Source organism: Pongo pygmaeus, chromosome 7 (genome assembly GCF_028885625.2).
Source record: "Pongo pygmaeus isolate AG05252 chromosome 7, NHGRI_mPonPyg2-v2.0_pri, whole genome shotgun sequence".
Taxonomy (NCBI): Eukaryota; Metazoa; Chordata; class Mammalia; order Primates; family Hominidae; genus Pongo; species Pongo pygmaeus.
Genome location: NC_072380.2, coordinates 107,385,331 through 107,407,099, shown reverse-complemented (window position 1 = coordinate 107,407,099; position 21,769 = coordinate 107,385,331). Strand labels below are relative to the sequence as shown.

The 21,769-nt window shown below is 40.8% G+C and overlaps 1 protein-coding gene across 3 annotated transcripts in view; it reads right to left on the bottom strand.

The window, feature by feature from the left end:
- The window catches only part of NDUFAF6 (NADH:ubiquinone oxidoreductase complex assembly factor 6), a 33,743-nt gene extending 22,084 nt beyond the window's left edge, over positions 1-11,659 (bottom strand). Inside the window, exons 1-3 of one of the 3 annotated variants that reach the window (XM_054498722.2) lie at positions 11,413-11,659; positions 4,495-4,594; positions 1,018-1,140 (exon numbers count right to left, since the gene is read on the bottom strand). In XM_054498722.2, the coding sequence (XP_054354697.1) occupies positions 1,018-1,140; positions 4,495-4,594; positions 11,413-11,609 (420 nt within the window). In that variant the 5' untranslated portion in view covers positions 11,610-11,659. Of the gene's footprint in view, positions 1-87; positions 215-1,017; positions 1,141-4,490; positions 4,595-11,412 lie in introns of those variants that run through there. The other 2 variants (XM_054498723.2, XM_054498724.2) reach the window with 2 other exon arrangements.
- Between the last annotated feature and the right edge of the window lie 10,110 nt (positions 11,660-21,769).

Here is a 21,769-nt window from a genome sequence, read left to right as displayed (position 1 = left end):
GATTTTAGGAAAACTTTTTAGTGAGTCACCTAGGTTGAGCTTCTTGAAGTGGGATGAACAGAGGTAAAGAACTAATCTAATACTCACAGCTTCCCATCCACTTTTTCTTCTCAATTCCCGGTTGTGGGGGGGGTCTGGCTTTCCATCTTTACTGGGGCTCTGTGAAGTCAATCTGGGGCCCAGAAACTGGGCCTGCCTCTGCTGGTGCACAGACCTGAGAAGAGGTGTACCACTGTCAGGTCTGTGGGTGGCTCCTGTTACAGAAACCCTCTTTTGGCAATCACTGCATTACAACAGGGACACAGATGAGTGATGAAAGGTAACTAATTCCCTTCCTCCTCTCATAGTTCAGAATATTTCTAAGCCATGTGTGGCTGCTTATGAGTGAGGGATCCATACAGCTGCTTTACTATAAAACCATTTATGATATACATCTAGCTATACAAATAATACTCTAGCCCATAGGTTTCCATTCTCTAACACCTAAAACTCAACAGTGGATAGGTAATTCTATCAAACTAGACAAGGCAGTTTTAGATTTGTATCTGGACAACACTGAGAGCAAGTCTCCCATCACAAAAGATTAACACATGTTCTACAGCCCAGAACCTGGATTAAAACACTGGTATGCCCAAAACCTGGATTAAAACACTGGTATAAGGAGCTGCTGCTAGGCAGAGAGAACAGAAAATTTTACTTGCTATTGCATCAAAATGTGTAGGATTTAAATTCTGCAGGCAAATATGGAAATGTGGAAAATACAGGTTATTATATAGAAACTAATTCTTCCTTTTTCCTTTAATAAACAAATATACAAAAGACGTGTGTAAATTATCAGTGGGTGATTTTAAATTTCTGTGCCAAAACTATAACAGCTCTGAATACATAAGCCTAAGAATATTTTCAGAATAGATTCCACTATAATCACCAGTACCCAAATTATATCCATCAAAAAGTAGACTCGAATAATATTCATACAAATTAAAAGTGGTTTTCTTTTTTTTTTTTTTTTTTTACCTTCCATAGTTCAATGGCCACAGGCTGATGTGGTGGGTTGTCACAGTATATATCTTCCACAGTTTTTTTCCAAAACTGCATTCGCATCAGTCCAATTGTTTTCTCAGAGACTGAGTCTTTAACCTATAAATAGGGTTCAAAAACTTTAGCAAATGCATTGTCTACTGTCTAAAAAATCAGTATATTTGAGGGAATTTTTTGAGTTAATGTAGCTGTTCTGTATTATGACTGTGGTGGTAAATACATGACTACATTTTTTGGAACCTATAGAACACAACAAAGAGAATTTTACTGCATGTACTTTTAAATAAATTCATTCATTCATTCTTTAAGTAACTTTTAAAAAGAAGATTATTAGATTGTCTCCCTCACTCACTACTAAGAATGGCCTTCTGGTCAGGCACAGTGACTCACATCTGTAAATCCTACACTTTGGGCGGCCAAGGCGGGTGGATCACCTGAGGTCAGGAGTTCAAGACCAGCCTGGCTAATATGATGAAACCCTGTCTCTACTAAAAATACAAAAAATTAGCCGGGTGTGGTGGTGGGTGCCTGTAATCCCAGCTACTCAGGAGGCTGAGGCAGGAGAATCGCTTGAACCCGAGAGGCAGAGGTTGCAGTGAGCCACGATCACACCATTACACTCCAGCCCGGGCAACAAGAGCGAAACTCCGTCTAAAAAAAAAAAAAAAAGAATGGTCTTCTTAGGTTCAGGCAAGAATCACCAACACAAGCTAAATCTAGGAGGTAAATTTTGATGAGGAACATGGTCTTAAAAGGTCTCTTTACAGGCTGCTTATTAGTAGCAAGGGAAAAAGTATTAACATCTTGACTCAGTGACTAAAATTAACATTACTGCTGAGAGTCAGATGGATATTTCATGCCTCCTTGTGACTCTGAAGAGGACACAGACCACTTAGGTAATATTACACTAGGAATCCATAAGTTTAATATAATCCTGATGAAAAATAAAATAAACCCCAAATGAGAACCATTTTAATTCTTAAAAGGAGTAGTACTGCTTAAAATACGTCAATGTCACAAAACACAAAGAAAGGCTATGGAAATGTTCCAGAAAAAGGAGGCTAAAGAGACAGAAAACTAAATATAATATATGATCCTAGATTAGATCCCATATAGAAGGGGAAAAAAATGCCATAAAGGACCTTACTGGGTCATTTGACAACACTGGAAACCAGATCGTAGATCAAATAAAAGTACTGCATCAATGTTAAGTTTATTTTTTTGTAAGTGGACTGTGGTTATGTAAGAGATTATCCTTATTCTTATGAGACATACACTCAAGTTTATAGGGATAAGGGTCATGATATAGTCAAGTTACTCTAAAATGATTCATAAAAAGAGAAATGTGTATATATACATATGTAGACAGAATGATGCAAATGGGACAAAATATTAACAGCGTCATGAGTATTGTTTGTACTACTCTTACTTTTCCATATGTGAAGTTACTTCCAAATATCCTGGTGGTGGGTGGGTTTCTTAGCAATGTTTAGTGTTCAGATCCCAGTGGCATACAGTACAGCAAGACAACAGCAAGAGTAATCTTTTCAAAATATAACCAAGAGGTGATGTCTCTCTGCTCAGAACCCTCCAGTGGCTGCCCATCTCACTCAGCCAAAGTGATTTTAATGGTGTCTCCAAGACCTTACCTTTCTGACCCAGGTGCCCCTAATTGAATCTCCTCCCACGCGCCCCTCCCTGCTCTGCTGGACCACCTGCCTTCTTCTGTTCTTTGAGCAGGCATAATTGCACCTTAGAGACTGCACTTGCTGTTCCTTCTGCCTAGAATACTCTTTGCCCACATATCTGTACAGCTCACTCCCTCACCTCCTTCAGATCTCTGCTCCAATGCCACCTTCTCCGTGAGGTTTCTCCTAACCATCCTACATAAAACAGGAACCCCTGGTGTACCCAGCCTTCGCAGCCTCCTTATCCTGCTTTATTTCTCTCCATAGCACTAGTCTCCATCTGATACATCACACAATGATTTATTTGTTCATTGAGTGCAGACCCTGTTTTATGTCACGTGGGTATAGCATTGAATACAGTCTATGTAAAGTCTCTGCATTCAATCAATACTTGTTGAATGAGTGAATAAACAAGGCTCCATGTGCAAAGCAGCAGCAAGATGTACAAAATGTACAAAGAAGTACAAAGTGACAGAATTCAGAAGGAACTCTGGGGGTTTATTAAAAATAAAATTGTATTGACTGGGTGCAGTGGCTTATGCCTGTAATCCCAGAACTTCGGGGGCTGAGGCAGGAGAATCACTTGAGGCCAGGAATTTGAGACCAGCCTGGGCAACATAGCAAGACTCTGTCTCTAAAAAAAAAATTGTTTTTAATTAGCCAGGCATAGTGGCACATCTACAGTTCCAGCTACTTGGGAGGCTGAGGTGGGAGGATCACTTAAAGCCCAGGAGTTCAAGGTTACAATAAGCTGTGATCGTGCCACTGCACTCCAGCCTGGGCGACCTGTCTGTAAAATTAAAAATTAAAATATTAAATTTTAATCATTTAAAAAGGATAATAAAGACCAAGGTGGGAACTATTTATGGCTAAACTGACTGATTTAATATGCTTATGTAGAGTTTACACTTGAAAAAGGATGAGGTGAAAAATCATAACCCATGACTTCCAGGAAGATACCAGAGGAAAAAACAGCCAGTCTGTTAGACTCTCTACAGACTCACAGTTGTGAATCTCAGTTGTGCCTCGGTGCCATATTCACATCCTTTTATTTGTTCCTTGTTCACTTCCTACCATATTCGCTAAGAATCTGTGTCAAAATTTGCTACTCTCTTCAAGACTCTGAACCCTCCCCTGCTCCCTCACTCCCAATATCTGACCTCTCAATTTATTACTGAGAAGACTAAGGCTGTTCCAGTTTTCACTCTCTCATCTCCATCCACCATTCCAATTTATTTTGTATTTGTGCATACTCTTTCCATTCTAAAGAAGAAAAAAGAGTATCTCTCCTCTTTTGGAATTCTTAGATAAAAGTGAATTAGTATGATCTAAGGTCCTGGTTTGCTACAATTGCTTTCATTCCATACTGACATTAAAGCTGAAACCTCAATTTAAAAAGTGCTTTGAAAAACTGCTATATACACGTAAATTATGCAATTGTTGGAAAGAATAAGGAGTAATTCTCTGACTAATCTATTTAATTAACAGACAAATGTGCAATGTTAATGGCACAGTTTTATAATATCCTCGGGAAGAGAAATAAAAAATTCCAGAATGGCATTTCTAGAACTATTAAGTTCATTAGATAGTTTTCTTTTTGGTATTGAATTATTAAGCCTACACAGTTAGCAGGGAAAAGAAATCACTAGCAGAGACCTTAAACACATCTAACATATAAATTACAACTATATTTCTTTATTGTTCAGCATTAAACACATTATATCACCATTTCGCAAATAATATTTTAAGGTATCTTAATACCAGCCTGAGCCAGTTCCACATTAAAAGCCCTCAGTGCAAAAACAGAGCTTCGGGATTCTGCAGGGAGCAGCAGGGAGCATAAATAACCTTCATAATCCCGTTTCCTGTAACAGACAGAAAAAAAAGATAGTTACTCTTCACTTTCCAAGCTGCACATAAAAATACTGACCAAAATTAACTGAAAACAAAAAGGCTTCAGGTTGGGCGCGGTGGCTCATGCCTGTAATCCCAGCACTTTGGGAGGCCAAGGCGGGCGGATCACTTGAAGCCAGGAGTTCGAGACCAGCCTGGCCAACATGGTGAAACCTCATCTCTACTAAAAATACAAAAATTAGTTGGGCATGGTGGCATGTGCCTCTAATCCCAGCTACTTGAGTGGCTGAGGCCTGAGAACTGCTTGAGCCCAGGAGATGGAGGTTGCAGTGAGCCCAGATTGCACCACTGCACTCCAGCCTCGGTGACAGAGCAAGACTCTATCTCAAAAAAACAACAACAACGTGCGGCTTCAGTTCAGAAAAGGCCGGACATGTCTTATTTTTTATATCCGTTCCTTAAAAATTATGAAAAATGTACCCCATTCCACCTAATCTCTATCAATTTACTATGACTTATGTAGTACTTATAATTTTAACTGTTTCAGAATCACTTTTGTTTTAGTAAGAATTCAAATGAGCTTCAAAAGTACAAATAAAGTTAAAATAGTTCAAGCAAATATTGGGCTGAATGTATGGTTTTTAAGACATATAGACAGATATATAGAAAGGCAGAGATAAGACATAGAAATTCATGTAGGACTGTGTGCACACATACATTTCCTTGCAGCATCTGCTGAAAGAGCCTAGAAGTAACAATACCCCCAGCCCCCACCCCACATTCCCAGTATTGGTGAACACATCTAGCACCCAGATCTTGGTTTCTGAAAGCATTCTCCACTGAAAGAAACTAGGGCTCTGATATTTGGATATTTGTCTCCTCCAAATCTCACGTTGAAATGTGACCCCCACAATGTTGGAGGTGGGGCCTAGTGGGAGGTATCTGGGTCACAGGGGTGGATCCCTCATGAATGGCTTGGTGCCATCCTCTGGGGGATAAGTGAGTTTATTAGTTCACGCTAGAGCTGGTTGTTTAAAAGAGCCTGGCACCTCCTCCCTTCTCTCTTTTGCTTCCTCTCTTGCCTTGTGATATGCCTGCTCCCCTTCGTCTTCTGCCACAAGTAAAAGCTTCCTGAGGCCTTGCCAGAAGCTGAGCAGATACTGGTGCCATGCTTCTTGTACAGCCTACAGAACCATGAGTCAAAGAAACCTCTTTTCTTTATAAATTACCAAGTCTCAGATATTCCTTTATAACAATGCAAAACAGACTAACACAGACTCCTGGAAGGAATAACTGACTCCATTCCTAGGGCAGGGAAAATACAAGGTAAGTCTGAAACATGTTCTTGAGCAAAAAGTAAAGAAATGTTTAAAGAATGGAGGGAACTTCTCAAAAGAACACAGAAACTGGCTTGACAGAGTTCTCACTGGCCAAGTCCATGGCAATTTTAGGATCAAAAAATAATGACAGGGCCAGGCATGGTGGCTCATGACTATAATCTAGCACTGTGGGAGGCAGAGCAGGGAGGATGGCTTGAGGTCAGGAGTTCAAGACCAGCCTGGACAACCCAGTGGGACACTGTCTTTACAAAAAACTTAAAAAATAAAAAAATTAGCTGGGCATGGTAGCATGGGCCTGTGGTCCTAGCTACTTAGGAAGCTGAGGTGGGAGGATTACTTGAGCCCAGGAGTTCAAGGTTACAGTGAGCTATGATCATGCCACTGCACTCCAGTCTGGGTAACAGGAGATCCTGTCTCTAAAATAAATAAATAAATAAATAAATAAATAAATAAATAATAGTAACAATTTGAAACAGGACTCTATGAGCCTGTACCAATAAAAATTAATAAATAGGAAGAGAAGGAAAAACTTGACAACCAATACAATGCCTACTATTAAATTTAGAAGACATGATGGAATTTTTAAAAATCACCATTTGATAACTATCATAGTATTAACTGATTCAGATAAAAATCATCAATAAATGCCTGAAAATGTTAAAGGGTAAAAGTTTGATGGAAAAAGAATACTTACATAGTACTGAAGTATCTCTCCACAAAGTATGCACTTCTTGCTTATAATTAACATTCTTAATTAAATTTACAAAAAAATCTAGAAGTCACCTTTTCAACCAGGTAATAAAAGGTTAACATCATAGTAATAGGACAAATCAATGTCATGTGCTTCCTGATACGATATAGAGAGAAAAGCTGAGTGTCCCTTCTGTGATATTCCTGCCAAATATGCATGTCATGAGAAAATATTAAAAACCCAAATCAAAGGAGATTTCTACAAAGTAACTGGCCTATTCTCTTCAAAAAATATCAAGCTCATGAAAGATAAGACCTGAGGAATTGTTCCAGATTGGAGAAGACTAGAGAAATATAACTAAATGTAGCACATGATTTTGGATGTATGAAAGACATAATAAGATAATCAGCAAAATTTGAATGGGGTCTGTGGATTAAATGGTAATACTGGATCAATTTTAATTTCCTGATTTTGATGGCTGTACTGGGATTCTACGGGAAAGCATCCTCATACTTACGATATATAGACCAAAGTATTAAGGGCAGTTAATGGAGTATCACGTCTGCATCTTATCCTTAAATGTTTCAGAGTGTTAAAAACGAGGGAATCTGCTAAAGAGTATATTGGATCTCTGTGTACTATTTCTGTAATTTTTATGTAAATTTACAATTACTTGAAAATAAAATGTTATGAACATATAGACCTTACCATATTCACTCCAGGAAAGATGACTTAAGTATAAGGTACTTACCTACTTTAATACATTGGAACCTTCTTATAAAACAATATTTAATATGAGTCTAACCTGGGCCTCATCCCATAGAGTTTAGGTACTAAAATTCAGATTTCTCCCACTTTTCAACTGGTTCACCCTTTGTCATGTTCCTAACAGAGAACTTAAACTGCTTTTAGCCATTCCCTTGACAATCTCCCCCAATTGCCACATAAACCAAAAGAAGAGGTCACAAACAGTAACCTTGCTATCTCAAGAGTACTGCTAAAAAGATCTCACCCTAAGCAGTTTTACCTTTGGGGAACAAAATGGTTCCCCAAAAGTTTCTAAGGACAGCGAAGGCAAAGTAGCTCTATAGTTGACATTTTTAAATTGTATTTTACCATAAAAAGTCTCTAAACTTCAGAAGTGTTTAAAACACTTGAGGTTAACATGAAACAGTGAGAAAAACACTGAATGGGAATCAAACTACAATCTTAACTTCCATCACCCAACTGGTTATTAATAAAAATGACACCAATCGCTCCTGTCTATTTCCCAATTTGCAAATGAAGCTTAATAACCTATCAAGGTTATCTCCTAAAAAAAAGCAGTATGTGAAGTACTTTAAGCTTCTTAGAGGGAAATGAAAAATGAAATGAAGACATAATAGAACTGTAGTAACATTTGGAAAATAAAGTCTTCCACACAGCTAAGGATTTGCCCTATTAACAAATTTATTTTTTAATTTTGGATAGAAATTTTTCTAAACAATATTACCCCCTTCACCACATTAAACATGATATACTGATTATTTAGCCATTTCTTTATCACTTAGGATCATCATTATAAATATGAATTATTGAACTATGGATATACAAGGAGGTCCTAAGCATCTAACCAAGATCCAGTTGCCTGAGATTATCCAGTCCCAGATAATGAGAAATGCCACATTATAGATGTATATATAACAGCTTTATATGGCAATAGGGCCAATAACCTCTCATTCATTCTAACATTTATGCAGTGCCTACTATGTGCCAGGCACTGTTCCAGACACTGTAGATGGGTACTGACTTCGATTGAGTTGAGAGAGACAGACATATGAACAAAAAGTACATGGGGTATTAGGATTGTTGTGCGTTAGTACAATGGACCTGTGCCACTGAGGCACAAAGGAAGTGATTCCCTGGTGAGATTGCAGGAAAGTAAAGAACATTAGTGCACTCCAACACCACTAGTAGTACCTCCTCCCTTCTCACTACAGCTTGAGGCTCTGTGTTTATCCTCCTCAAAGACAAAGTCGGAGAAGCCTATGTAAATTAGGTTTGAGATTTTTCCCAAGAACCTAAATTGCTAGGACAGCCCAGGATGGCGAATCCGAAGTTATGGCCTGTTATTTTTCCTGCTATTTAGAGGCCTTGCATAAAATACACGTCCAAAACAACCCTGCACAATTTCAGAAGCCAAATCTTGCAGAGATTATTGATGGACAATTAGAAGCCAGAAATTCTATTTCAAGTTTATTTTTATTTTTTAAACTTATATTTGTCATGTGTCTGAACTCTGCTAAGCATTTTTTACTATATCATCACATTTTTACCATATCATCACATTTACTATATCATCACATTTAATCCTCACAACACCAGGCTATAAGGTAAGAGTAAACGTTTACAAATGAGGAAAAAACTCAATCTTTTTTTTTTTTTTTGAGACAGGGTCTCATTTTGTAACCCAGGCTGGAGTGCAGTGGCAAGATCTTGGCTCACTGCAGCCTCAACCTCCCATGTTCAAGTGATCCTCCCCTCTCAGCCCCCCGAGTAGCTGGGACTACAGGTGCTTACCACCATGCCCAGCTAATTTTATTTATTTTTTGTAGAGAAGGGGTCCCACTATGTTGCCCAGGCTGGTCTGGAACTCTTAGGCTCAAGCAATCCTCCCTCCTCAGCCTCCCAAAGTGCTAAGGTTACAGGTGTGAGCCATGGTGCCCAGCCAAAATGGAATCTTAAAGTAACCTTCCCAAGTGATACAGCTGGGATTAATACTCTCAAATCAGGTCTGCCTGCAAATTCAGCATTTGAAATAAGTCACTAGAGTCAAGAGCCCCCATTCCACACAAATAACATGGACAGTTTAAGTACCTCACCATTTGTAAATACAGTATATATACTTGAGAAAAACTAGCATGTGACTGAAGTAAAAAATAACTAATAATGTACTTAAATATTTTTGTTTGTTTGTTTTGAAACAGGGCCTTGCTCTGTTGCCCTGACTAGAGTGCAATGGAGCAAACTGGGCTCATAGCAGCCTCAACCTCCTGGAGTGAAGTGATCCTCCCACCTCAGCCTCGCAGTAGCTGGGACCACAGGCTGTGCCACCAAGCCCAGCTAATTTTTTTATTTTTTGTAGCAACAGCATCCCGCTATGTTGCCCAGGCTGGTCTCAAACTCCTGGCCTCAAGCAACCCTTCTGCCTAGGCTTCCCAAAATGCTGAGATTACAGGTGTAAGCCATCCCTCCAGCCTTAAATATTTGTAAATCCACAGACTATCCCTGGAAGAATAGATAAGAAATTTTTAAGAGTGATTATCTCTGCAAAGTTATGACACTAGCGGCTATTGGGTGGTATACTCTGGCAACTTAAACTTTTTATCATCAAAATATAACAACTTAAATATATAAAAATAATGCAATCTTTTCACAATTTTGGCTTTTACAATTTTTTTTTTTTAGCTTTTACAATTCTTAATGCCTGATTTCCATTACTGCTATCTTGTTTCTCTTACCAGTAATCAACAAATAAGGTAGGAAATAAATAATTTTTGTTTTTGTTGTTTTTGAGACTGTCGCCCAGGCTAGAGTAGTGGAGCGATCTTGGCTCACTGCAACCTCCACTTCCCAGGCTGAAGCGATCCCCCCACGTCAGCCTCTGGAGTAGCCGGGACCACAAGCGCAGGACACAACGCCCAGCTAATTTTTCATTTTTTTGTAGGGATGGGGTTTCGCCATGCTGGCCAGACTGGTCTCACACCTGGGCTCAAGCAATCCGCCGGTCTCAGCCTCCTAAAGTGCGGAGATTACAGGCGTTTAGCCACGGCGGCCGGCCCACAGTTTTTAAAAGTGATTATAAACAGAACACTGAAATGCATGCATTTTGTTGTGTTATACTGCTTTTCTCTAAAATGGAATTTTAAAAAAAAAAAAAAACGGTTTTACTTGCATAATCAACTTCAAGGTAGTTTAGTTATTCGAGTACTTTTGGTAAGTCCTTGAGACAAGTACTTCGAGACCTTACCCCAGTCTTTCAAATGAGACACAGCAGAAGGGCAGAGGGGCTAAGCCACTAGTCTCAGCAGTCAGGCCTGGATTCCCAGGGGCCCCTGCTGCATGAACCAGGTGACCTGATTGATCCAACCCACCTCCACAAATGATTAAGGAGCGACACCCAAGTGCCAGGCCTTCCCAGCGCTACGCCCGACAAACAAAACACTTCAGGGCTCTGACTTTATGAGGCTATTCTTGTGAACCTGTGGCAAATTCTCTAATCACTATAAAACCCCATTTCCTTGTCTGTTAAATGAGATAATGACTTCCACTCACTGTGCCCTTACTATATGCCAGGAATTGTTCTAAATGCTTTATAACTCACAACCTTAAATGACAGGTCTACATTTGTCCGTCGCAACTTGTAATGAAGACTAATTACTCGTAATCTGCTTTGCATAATGCCAGGCACACAGAAAGAACTCGAAGTTGGCTACCGTTGTCATTAAAACTAATAGACGTTCTGTGAATAACAAAGGTTATTCATGCAAAAACGCTGAATTCGGTTAAAAATAAGGTTCAGATAATGCGACAAGCGTGGGCAGTCGAAGGAATTTTGCCATAATTTTGTGACCCACGTGAATGTTCCTGTGGGCCCGCTGCCTCCGCACATCCGCACCCGGCGCCCACTAGAACGCACACCCAGAGGGGCACGAGGAAGACGCCGGTCGGCTCGCTCAAACCTCAGGCCAGACGCTAGGCGCAGCCGCTCCTACCCCGGGACCCCGCTTCCCGCCGCGCCAGGGAAGGTCGTGCTCACCGCAGCAGCTCCAGGCAGTAGTGGTCAGTGCCCCAGGCGCCCGGTCCGCTGGCCGCGGCCACGCTCCGCCCAGACACCTCCGGCCCGGGCAGCCGCCGCACGCGCGCGTGCAGACCCAAAGGCGGCCGGCGGCAGCACAGGCCGGGGATGCCAAGCCGCAACGGCCCCCAGGCCGAGCTTTGCGCGGAGGCCGCCATGACGCCGGCACTGCGTGCCCTTCGACCCCACGCCGTCGGCGCGCAGCTACGCCCCTGCCACGCCCCTGCAGGTCCCCCTACGCTCCTTTGAGTCGCGGGAAGGCAGCCTCTGGACGCTGCTCAAAGAAGAGACAGGTGTCGCTGTGGTCCTCTGCATCTGGGCCGCCGCCGCGACTCTTCGGCCTTCGTTCCAGGAAAGACCCGCCCAAGTCCGTCCGATCCCTCCTGGGCTCTTCCCTTTCCCCCACGTGCATCCACAGGCGACCTCAGAGCACCTACAAGAAGTGATGGGTGCTGCTAGTGAAAGAAGTAGCTGCCAAAATCACGCCCCGCCGCCCCTATGCCCCAAATCCACCATGAGGACAGAACACCTTGCACTGTTTCTCAACAGGGGCTCCCTTGGCACTTTGGGCGCAATAGCGCTGTCCCGCACGTTGCTGGAAGTTTGCCATAGGTGAATGCCCAGGCTTGGTGACCACCAAACGCCCACACACCCCCAAAGGCCTCTGGAAATGTCGCCCTGTTTGGGAACCACTGGCCACCTAACACCTCCAGCAGAAAAGCACACACATATCTGAGAGAAGCCACACAGTAGGCCATTATCAACCACTACCTATAGCTCACCTGCTTGCTGACTTTTTTCTCCCACTATCCTCTGGGTTCCATACAGGCAGTGCCATTATTTTGTTTCCTGCTTTACCCCAATGGCTGTCACTTGAAAATTGTAGAAGCTGAAGAGCCTCAGTTCACATAAATAGTAAGTAGTCGGGTAAGATCCAAACATTCAAAATATCTGTGTTATTCCACAATCTTATTTGGACAGGGAAGGGAAGTGAAGACGGCCATAGGCCAGAGTCTGCTTTTCTGGGCCTCCAAGGTCCAGCATGGAACTCCAAGGAGTCAAAATTTTCAATGTAAACCTGACCTTTCAGGTCCTTAGGAAGATGTATTTATCAAGGCAGGAAGACAGAGCTTTTAACAGTTTACTAACTTGATTTATAACTTTTTTTTTTTTTTTTTTTGAGACAGAGTCTCATTCTGTCGCCAGGCTGGAGTGCAGTGACGTGATCTTGGCTCACTGCAACCTCCGCCTCCCGGGTTCAAGAGATTCTCCCACCTTAGCCTCCCGAGTAGCTGGGACTACAGGTGCACACCACCACGTCCAGCTAATTTTTGTCTTTTTAGTAGAGATGAGGTTTCACCATGTTGGCCAGGATGGTCTCGATCTCCTGACCTCGTGATCCACCCACCTCAGCCTCCCATAGTGCTGGGATTAACTTTGAATATTTGTTCACATGGTATGTTGGCTTCCTTTGGTACTCTTACCTTCAGGCCCCTCAAATATTAGAGTTGGGTCTAGCTGCTACCAACTAGCTGATCCCAGCCAGCAGCTGCCTACACTTGAATCCCAGTGACACCTCTTGCCTCCAGATTTGCCTAGACTTTTCTTGCTATGGCCAGACTAGTTCTTTCTAAAATGTCCATCTGATCATGGCGTTTCCCTACTCGGCAGCATTTACTGTGTGTTATATGCAGTCCCTCCATGATGTGGCCTCAATTTACCTTTCTGTCTCAACTCTGGCCACTTGCCTTTTGTGACTCCAAGTTAATGTTTTTGTTTAAACCCCAGGGAAAGCACCTTGTCCTCTGGACCTAAGAACTCTAACCAATTCATGCAACTTTGGTTTTTACTCTCTGAGATTACCTTTCTTCATCCTGTGTAGTAGCAGAACCCCAGTGGCGGGTGTTACCCTTTCATCACCAGTGATTGGTCCAGGACAGTGCATATTTCCCTGATCTGGCCAATTAGACTTGAGAACAAGTCCACTGTGGTGCTTCTGAGAAAGTTGCTTCACTAATAAAAGGAAACATAAAATTCAATATACTACATATGAAATATTCTTGGCAAAAAGGCTTAACATAAAGTTAATTAAGCTTCTAAATCTAATTTTAAAGTTTATAAGGAAAAGACAAGAAACAAGATAAATCGACACCACGGGGAAACAAATCAGAAAAATTCGAAAGAAAAACCCAATGTCACTCCTGCGATTAGGTTATAAAAGGTCTGCACCTTCCATATTTCATCTTGGGTGCTCTCTCACTCTCTCTCTGTCTCTCTCTCTCTCGTCACTTACTCTGTGGGAAGCTAGCTGCCATGACACGTGAGGGAGATTAATCCTTTGTCTGTAATATAGATCATTATTATTTTCCTCAGTTTGGTTTTAGTTTTGTCTTTGCTTGTGGAATCTTTGCCATGCAGAAATTTTGCAATATATTTTTATCTAGTCAAATTTACAATATTTACTTTTATGGCTTCTGGATTTTGCGGTCTTTAAAAAGGCCTTCCCCATTTTAAATGTGTTAAAAGAATCCCTTGCTTTCTTCTAGTCCTTCTGGTTTCTCTTGTAGTACTTGCAGATTTCACTTTTTTACATTTCTTTCTTCTTTTTTTTTTTTTTTGGAGGGGTAAAGATTATGAAGGTATGGATCTAACTTTTTTCTTTATATCTAGTAGTTGTCTTACTATCATTTATTCAGTAGTCCACCTTTTCCTCCTTTGAGATGCTTCCTTTTTCACAGAATAAACTCATGCATATATTTTGTGTCTATAGTGTTCCACTTGTCTATTAATGTTCTAGTAGTAGTAAGCTCTTTTAACTATTGCATCTTTACAATATGTTTTCATAGATATTTAGTAGGGCTAGTCCTTCTTCATTACTCTTTTTCTCTTCCCTGGTCTTCCTGGCCATTGTTTATTTTCTCATTCGACTTTTAGGATCAGCTTTTTGATTAAAATAATTCTGAAGGTATTTTTATTACAGCTATGTTAAATTTATACCTAATGTATGGAAAACTGGTATTTTTATTATATTGAACCTTCATAAACATTTTTAATTACAGCATTATAGTTCATCTTATTGATAGATGTAACACATTAACTATGCCCTTATTCAATCCTTATATTTTCCACAATTAAATACTTTTTAGATGAACCACTATTAAAAAGGAAAAACAATTTTTCTATACTTATGCAACCCTTCTGACACTAAATGTATAGATCTTCCACACCAAGCATTTTCAGGACTACACAGTTAGCACAGAATCCACAGGTTCAGAGCTCAGTCTCACAAGGCTGCCCCCTACTTTGGACACCAGTAGCAATTAGTGAGTCCTCAGGTTACCCATGCTTTTGTTTGACTGGGCTACAAATCAAGGATTTTCAGGACATTCCTCCTCAGGTTTGATAATTTGCTATGATGGCTCCCAGATATCAGGGAAACATATATGTTTACTGGTTTATTATAAAGGATATAGATGAAGGTCAAAGAACAAATATAACACATTTATAACAAAATATGCTTCTCTCACCCCTATCAGTCAGGAAATTATAAGGCTTTTAGGAGCTCTGGGTTAGGAACCAGGGGTACAGACCAAATACATATTTCTTACTGTTACAGTTATGGTGAAATATTTGCTCATATCTGTGATTATTACCTTATAATATATTCCTAGAAATAGAATCACTAATCAAGACTGTGAATCTTTGAGATATCTGGCATTGCCAAATTTCTTACCAGATAAATTATATACTCCCACAAACTGTGGATAAAATACTAGATTTATTAAATTTTTAAAAATAGTCTTGTTACCCTAATAGGCAAAAAGTGATATCTCACTTTTCTTCTTTCTTTTCTTTCACTAGTTTAAACTTGTCACTAGATACATCACTTTTAATTTGTACTGATTTGACTAGTAATGGACATTTTTTATTTACTACATATTTATACTCAGTTTTCAGCATTTAGTTAACATCTTTACCCATTTTTAAAGTTAAAAACTTAGTCATTTATTTCAAAGTATAAATTTTTTTCTTACCCATTTTTATTTTAATGGTCTTAATGTTTTTCCTTTTGATCTGTATGAGTTTCTATATATTAAGACTATAAGTCTCATCATATTTGTGCCAAATAATCAGTGCACTTATTTTTAATTATTTATAACATGTTTTATTGTATGTATTTTTCTTTTAAAAGATGCACATCGTCAATGAGTAAATTAAATAATACAGAAGCATGTATAATAAAAAGTAAAAGTTCTCTCTTCCCTGGCTCTCGTTCCTACTGGTAAGAAATATATGTGGTGATGTTTTCAAAATTTTAAGCTTTTTATGTTGTCAAATCTATATAACTTTTTCTTTGTTAATGTCTATTGTTTGTTTATGTTTACAAAGACCTTTCCCATACAGAATTAGGGGTATTGGGGAGCCAACGTGAATATGGAGAAACCAGTAGGTAGGCTATTCAGGTTGTCCAGGCAAGAGATTCTTGAGGCTTGGACTGGGATGGTGGCAGTGGAGATATAAAGAGGTGGATAGATCAGTATATAATTTAGAGGTTGCTTGCTGATCAATTGATTGATTGGTTGATTGACTGATGGGGGAGGAAGGAAATAAAAGGGAGAAATAAATGATGGTTTCTAAATTTTTGACATAAGCAACTGGGGAATGGGGAATCTTTTCCTGAGCTCAGGAATGTGAAGGCTTTAAGGGTGAATGAGGATAGTTTGATGCATGATACTTTCCCAGATGCTCTTTGTTGATACATGACTCTCTTTAGCAGGACCCCTAAATACAGGTTGACACTTCTTCGACTCTCTGCTGCTGCCCTTGATCTTTATTCTTTGACTTGCTCTGTTCTTTTGAGTTTACAAAGTGTTCTTGAATTTGTCTTGTGTTCTGTTTGATGGCTCCTTCCTGGGTACTAATGTGGGCTGGGTTTTTCATTACCTAGTCTGTGGTGTGCTTCAGAAGGAGTGTCTTGGGCACTGGAGGGTCATAAACATTGGGGAGGTACTCCTGCGTGCTTTCTGCTTTATCGGATTGCTGCAATGAGGGCCCTGGGGCAGGTTCCTGAAGACTGGTCGTGCCTCTCAGCACCACTTCATCAAAGGAGAACCAGGTTAATCAGCGTGTGGCCTGAAATAGGCAGTTGGAGCTAATCAGTAAAAACATAGTCAGTGAGTTTGTTGTTGATGATGATGTTGTTACTGCGTAGAATAGTGCCCAGTGAAACTTCTAGTCTGTCTTGAACTCCACGAACAGGTTCAGAGGACACCATTATTTCAAAACATCAAAGCAAGATCAGAGTGCCTACTACAGGGAAAGAAATAAAAGTCATTCCCCACCCCTGCCCCATGCAATCAGTTCGATGCTGGCATATTACTGCTGTCTCTTAATGGTCCAGAGAATATGTTTCTGACTTCCTGCCAGAAGGACACATACTGAGTTTTTTTCTGAGAATGACAGTGACTTGTGAGGAGCTGTTCTATGCACATACTGCCTCCTGATTTGTCTAGCAACCAGTAGCAGGTACCAAGAAGGGAAAAGGCTCACAAGAGTTGGAAATATAGTCTGTTGCCTTGGGATAGTGTTTCCGGACAAATCATTCTTCTAGGGAAATAAGAAATTTCATCCTAGCTGATCCACAATTCTATTGCATAACTGAAGGTCACACCTGGTGCTAAGTTAAATGTTTGTCACTAAAGAGATTTCCATTTGGCAAACAAAATATTGTGGGATTATGCTGTTCCTTCTTTCTGGATTGTCCTTGTGTGCTGTATCTTCAAGGAGGCCATTTGGTGATAATCCCAAATCCCCAGCCTTTAACCAGCCACCTATGGCCTCTACAGTCTCCCAAGAGAGCTACAGAGAGGACAGTCCTGGCAAATGGGCAATGTTTATTACACTGTTTTTACAAACCCCACTGCTAAGCTTGTCTGGATCACTGCAAAGGCAAAAAGACATGTAGAAAGACAAACCCAACAAAAATGGTGTGATTCAAGACCTAAATCAAAGTAAGCCGCAACCCAAGGCTTTCCTGAGATGTGGGGTTATAGGAGGAGAGCTCTAAGTTTGTCTTTGTCACCACAAAAGTTCTAATGCCCTTTTCCCCTTTCATGAACTTCTACTCATCCTATGAACACCTAATTAAACACCTCTTCCTTCCTGAATTTTCCTTGACCATAACCCCATCCAAGAAAAAAAGAGTTGTTCCCTCAGTTTTGATCCTATAACAATTTGTGTTCGTGTTTGATCACTTTGCCAGGTCTTACTGTGGTGATCTGCTTATCTGGCCCTCTTCCCAGACTGCCAAAGGTAGATGTTTTCTTACTCCTCTTTTTATCTCCAGTGCCTGGCCAAGTGCCTGGCATTGGGAGGTGTTTAGTGTATTGTTCTGAAGGCCGAGTTTTTTGGCACCGGAAATAAGACACCAGGTTATGCAGTGTGTGCACTGCACAAACATGCCTGGCTAAGGGAGCAAGAGGGGCTGGTGTGGGCTGGTGTGGGATTGTCTCTGCTCAGAGGAAGGGCAGCCTTTCTCTTCACACAGAGAGGCATGTGCCTGCAGGGCTGCCTCAGCCCAGATGGGGACCTTCTCATTTATAACAAGGCACCATATAGGCTTGCAGTCTTAGCGACTGAAAGAGCAAATCAGACTCAGCAAGTTTAAGAAGGGCAGAATATGAAGAAAATACAAAGTTGAAAGGAATATTTCCCCTTCTTAAGGGTTTCCACTATTCGTTTAATAGTCAAGCCTTACAGTTATCTGATTTTAAGGAACCTATTATCAGCTGTGAAAAAGAGGAACTTGAATGCATCATGCTTTTTGGGTAGTTTACTTATCCTCAATTACCTTTGTTTTTCTGAGACAGAGTTTCACTCTTGTCGCCCAGGCTGGAGTGCAATGGTGCGATCTCAGTTCACTGCAACCTCCACCTCCTGGATTCAAGCAATTATCCTGCCTCAGCCTCCCAAGTAGCTGGGATTACAGGCACCCACCACCACACCTGGCTAATTTTTGTATTTTTAGTAGAGACAGGGTTTCACCATGTTGGCCAGACTGGTCTCAAACTCCTGACCTCAGGTGATCTGCCTACCTCGGCCTCCCAAAGTGCTGGGATTACAGGCATGAGCCTCCATGCCTGGCCCTCAATTACCATTTTTTTAAAAAAATAGAATTGTACAATTTTACATTTGAAAGAAAGTCATCTATCAATTCAATAGTTTTTGAGCATTTAGTACTGGTTATACAATTAGTATGGAAGGGGCACTAGAAAATAACAAAATTAGCCAATGTCAAATACCTAATAGGTGACAGATTTTTCATTTGCTAAAAGGACACCTACACACTGTTCTCTCAGAAACAAGAAGAGGCAAAGTTGTCACTATGTTATGCAATTGCAGTTTTATTCATTTCACTCTTTGGTTTCCACTATGATCTTATATTGCCATTTTTTCAATACCAAAGCTGACATTTCTTTAGGTTTTTTTTCTCTATCTGTTCACACCTACCAAAAATGGACCATCAGCCATTCTGGGGCATACCTGCTAAATGTTCCATAGATTTAATGCATACAAAATCACATATAGGAAAAGGAAGATTGATGATGACCCCTACATAAGACACAGACAAGACTTGTCATAGTTGTCACATGGGTATGGTGGGTTGTCTCTGCACAAGTTATTTCTAATTAGAATAAAGAACTAAAGTTTGAAAATACTATCGTTTGCTTTGTGTATATATTAGAGATGAGGCGGGGTGCAGTGGCTCACGCCTGTAATCCCAGCACTTTGGGAGGCCAAGGCAGGCAGATCACTTGAGGCCAGGAGTTTGAGACAGCCTGGCCAACATGGCAAAACCCCGTCTCTACTAAAAATACAAAAATTAACTGGGCATGGTGGCGCACATCTGTAGTCTCAGCTACTTGGGAGGCTGAGGCAGGAGAGCCGCTTGAAGCTGAGAGGTGGAGGTTGCAGTGAGCCAAGATCATGCCATCGCACTCCAGCCAGGGCCTAGAGCAAGACTCTGTCTCAAAATAAATAAGTAAATATATATATATATATATATATATATATATACACGTATATATGTATATTAGAGATGACTCCAAGTTATCCTGATGATAATGTCATTTTCAACATGGGAGAGAAAAGGGTGGAGTTACAGCTATGTACCAGAAACCACAAATACCTTGTCTATGCCATAGCTCCTAAGTCAAGTACCCAGGGAATATAGCGTAACTGTGAACATCACCCCATCACCCATTGTGTGTATTGTAGGGGGAAGTGGTTAGGAGCCTAAAGGCTTATGATGTCATTTCTTCTTCTTTCTTCATCTTGTCCTGTTCCTTCTCTTTCTCATTTCTCTTTTGGCACCTGAATTGGGTTGCTGTCCACTAATGTACCAAGATCAGTTCAATCAGTTCAATACAATTTGTGTTTAATGGGCATCTTTATGCTTGTGTTTTTATCCCAATGTCTGGGTTGCACACCCCCTCTTCCCACCCCCACCTGTCTTCTCAGATGTTTTCTTGTCTGTCCCCACAAAACAGATTGGGAGCACCTTGAGAAAAGGGAACAAGACAAGCTTATTTGTATTTATCCCCTGGCTTTATAGTCTAGTGAGTAGTTGCTCAAACATTTTTCTTACATGAAAGTTAATGGATGAATGAATGAATGAATAGGAGGTAATGGGAGGTAAAAAGAAACCCTCACTGTATTGGTGATATTTTATTTATTTAAAAATTCTAAAGTAGGCCAGCTGTGGTAGCTCACACCTATAATCACAGCACTTGGGGAGGCCAAGGTGGGAGGATTGCTTGAACCCAGGAGTTCAAGACCAGCCTGGGCAACACAGGGAGACCCCATCTCTACAAAAAAAAAAAAAAAAGCCAAGCATGGTGGTGCATACCTGTGGTCCCAGCTACTCAAAGGCTGAGTTGGGAGGATCTTTCAAGCCCTGGAGGTTGAGACAGCAATGAGCCATGATCACTGCACCCAGCCTGGGTGACAGAGCGACACCCTGTCTCAGAAAAAAATATATTCTGAAGCAAACATGTCAAATTATTAAAATTTTCTAAATCAGGATGGCAGACATATGAATATACATTATCTTATTCTCCATATTCTTCATGTTTGGAAACTTCTGTACTACTGAAAAACCAAGATGAGCAGTGGAGGTGACAGCAGTATGACAAAATGTCTTTCTTCAAAGGATGTCATCATTTAATTAGGGACTTGTTCCAAGTGTACATGATTGCAGAAGTCTGTTGGATTGTACATTTTTAGGAGTTGACTGGCTAGATGTTAAAACAAAAAAAAAACCCACAGTAAATAACTCTGAAACTAGAAAAGCAGGAGTTGACACTACCTATCCAATTTGTAGGGTATCCTAGGAATCAGCAGATAAACACTTTTGTTATTTTCTAATACACACCCAGCCTCTATGAACTATGAAATATTATCAGGAAAAACTGGATAGAACTAGACAACAAGCTACTGGCTAGCTAAACACCTAAGGGTTGGTAGAAAGTCTGTGGAAATTTATGGCAAAATACATTTGCCTCTTTAGGTCAGATCTACTCTTCCTCTTCATCCTACTTTCTACCTGGAGGGCTGACCTGTATGGACCACATGGATGGATGCTCATGACTTCTGGCTTCTAGTTGGGTTCATATAGAATCAAAGAGAGGGAGGGAGAGATGAAGGAAAGTCAGGTTGCTTAATCCCCTTGTTCCCTTCCTGTAAGGTTGTCTCCATGACTCTACATGACTCCACATGCCTCTGTATGACCCCTCACTTCAGTCTCCTCATCTCTTTGTGCCTACAGCTCATTAAGAAGCACCAGATGGGCGGAGCGTGGTGGCTCATGCCTGTAGTCCCAGCACTTTGGGAGGTCAAGGCAGACAGATCAGCTGAGCTGAGGAGTTTGAGGCCAGCCTGGAAACATGGTGAAAACCCGTGTCCACATAAAAAAAAAAAAAAAAAAAAAAATTAGCTGGGCATGGCAGTGTACACCTGTGGTCCTACCTACTCGGGAGGCTGAGGCAAGAGAATCACTTGAGCCCAGAAGGTTGAGGCCGCAGTGAGCCATGATTGTGCTGCTGCACTCCAGTCTGGGCAACAGAGCAAGACCCTGTCTCCAAAAAAAAAAAAAAAGGAGGAGGAAGAAGAGGAGGAAGAGGAGGAGGAGGAGGAGGAGGAGGAGGCACCAGATGCCTGCACACATAGACCTATGAAAATAGTCCCTTTGTATATAAAGCACCCCAAATTATTTTCTTCTGTCTCCTGTTGGGACTCTGATTGATCAAGGACTTGGACC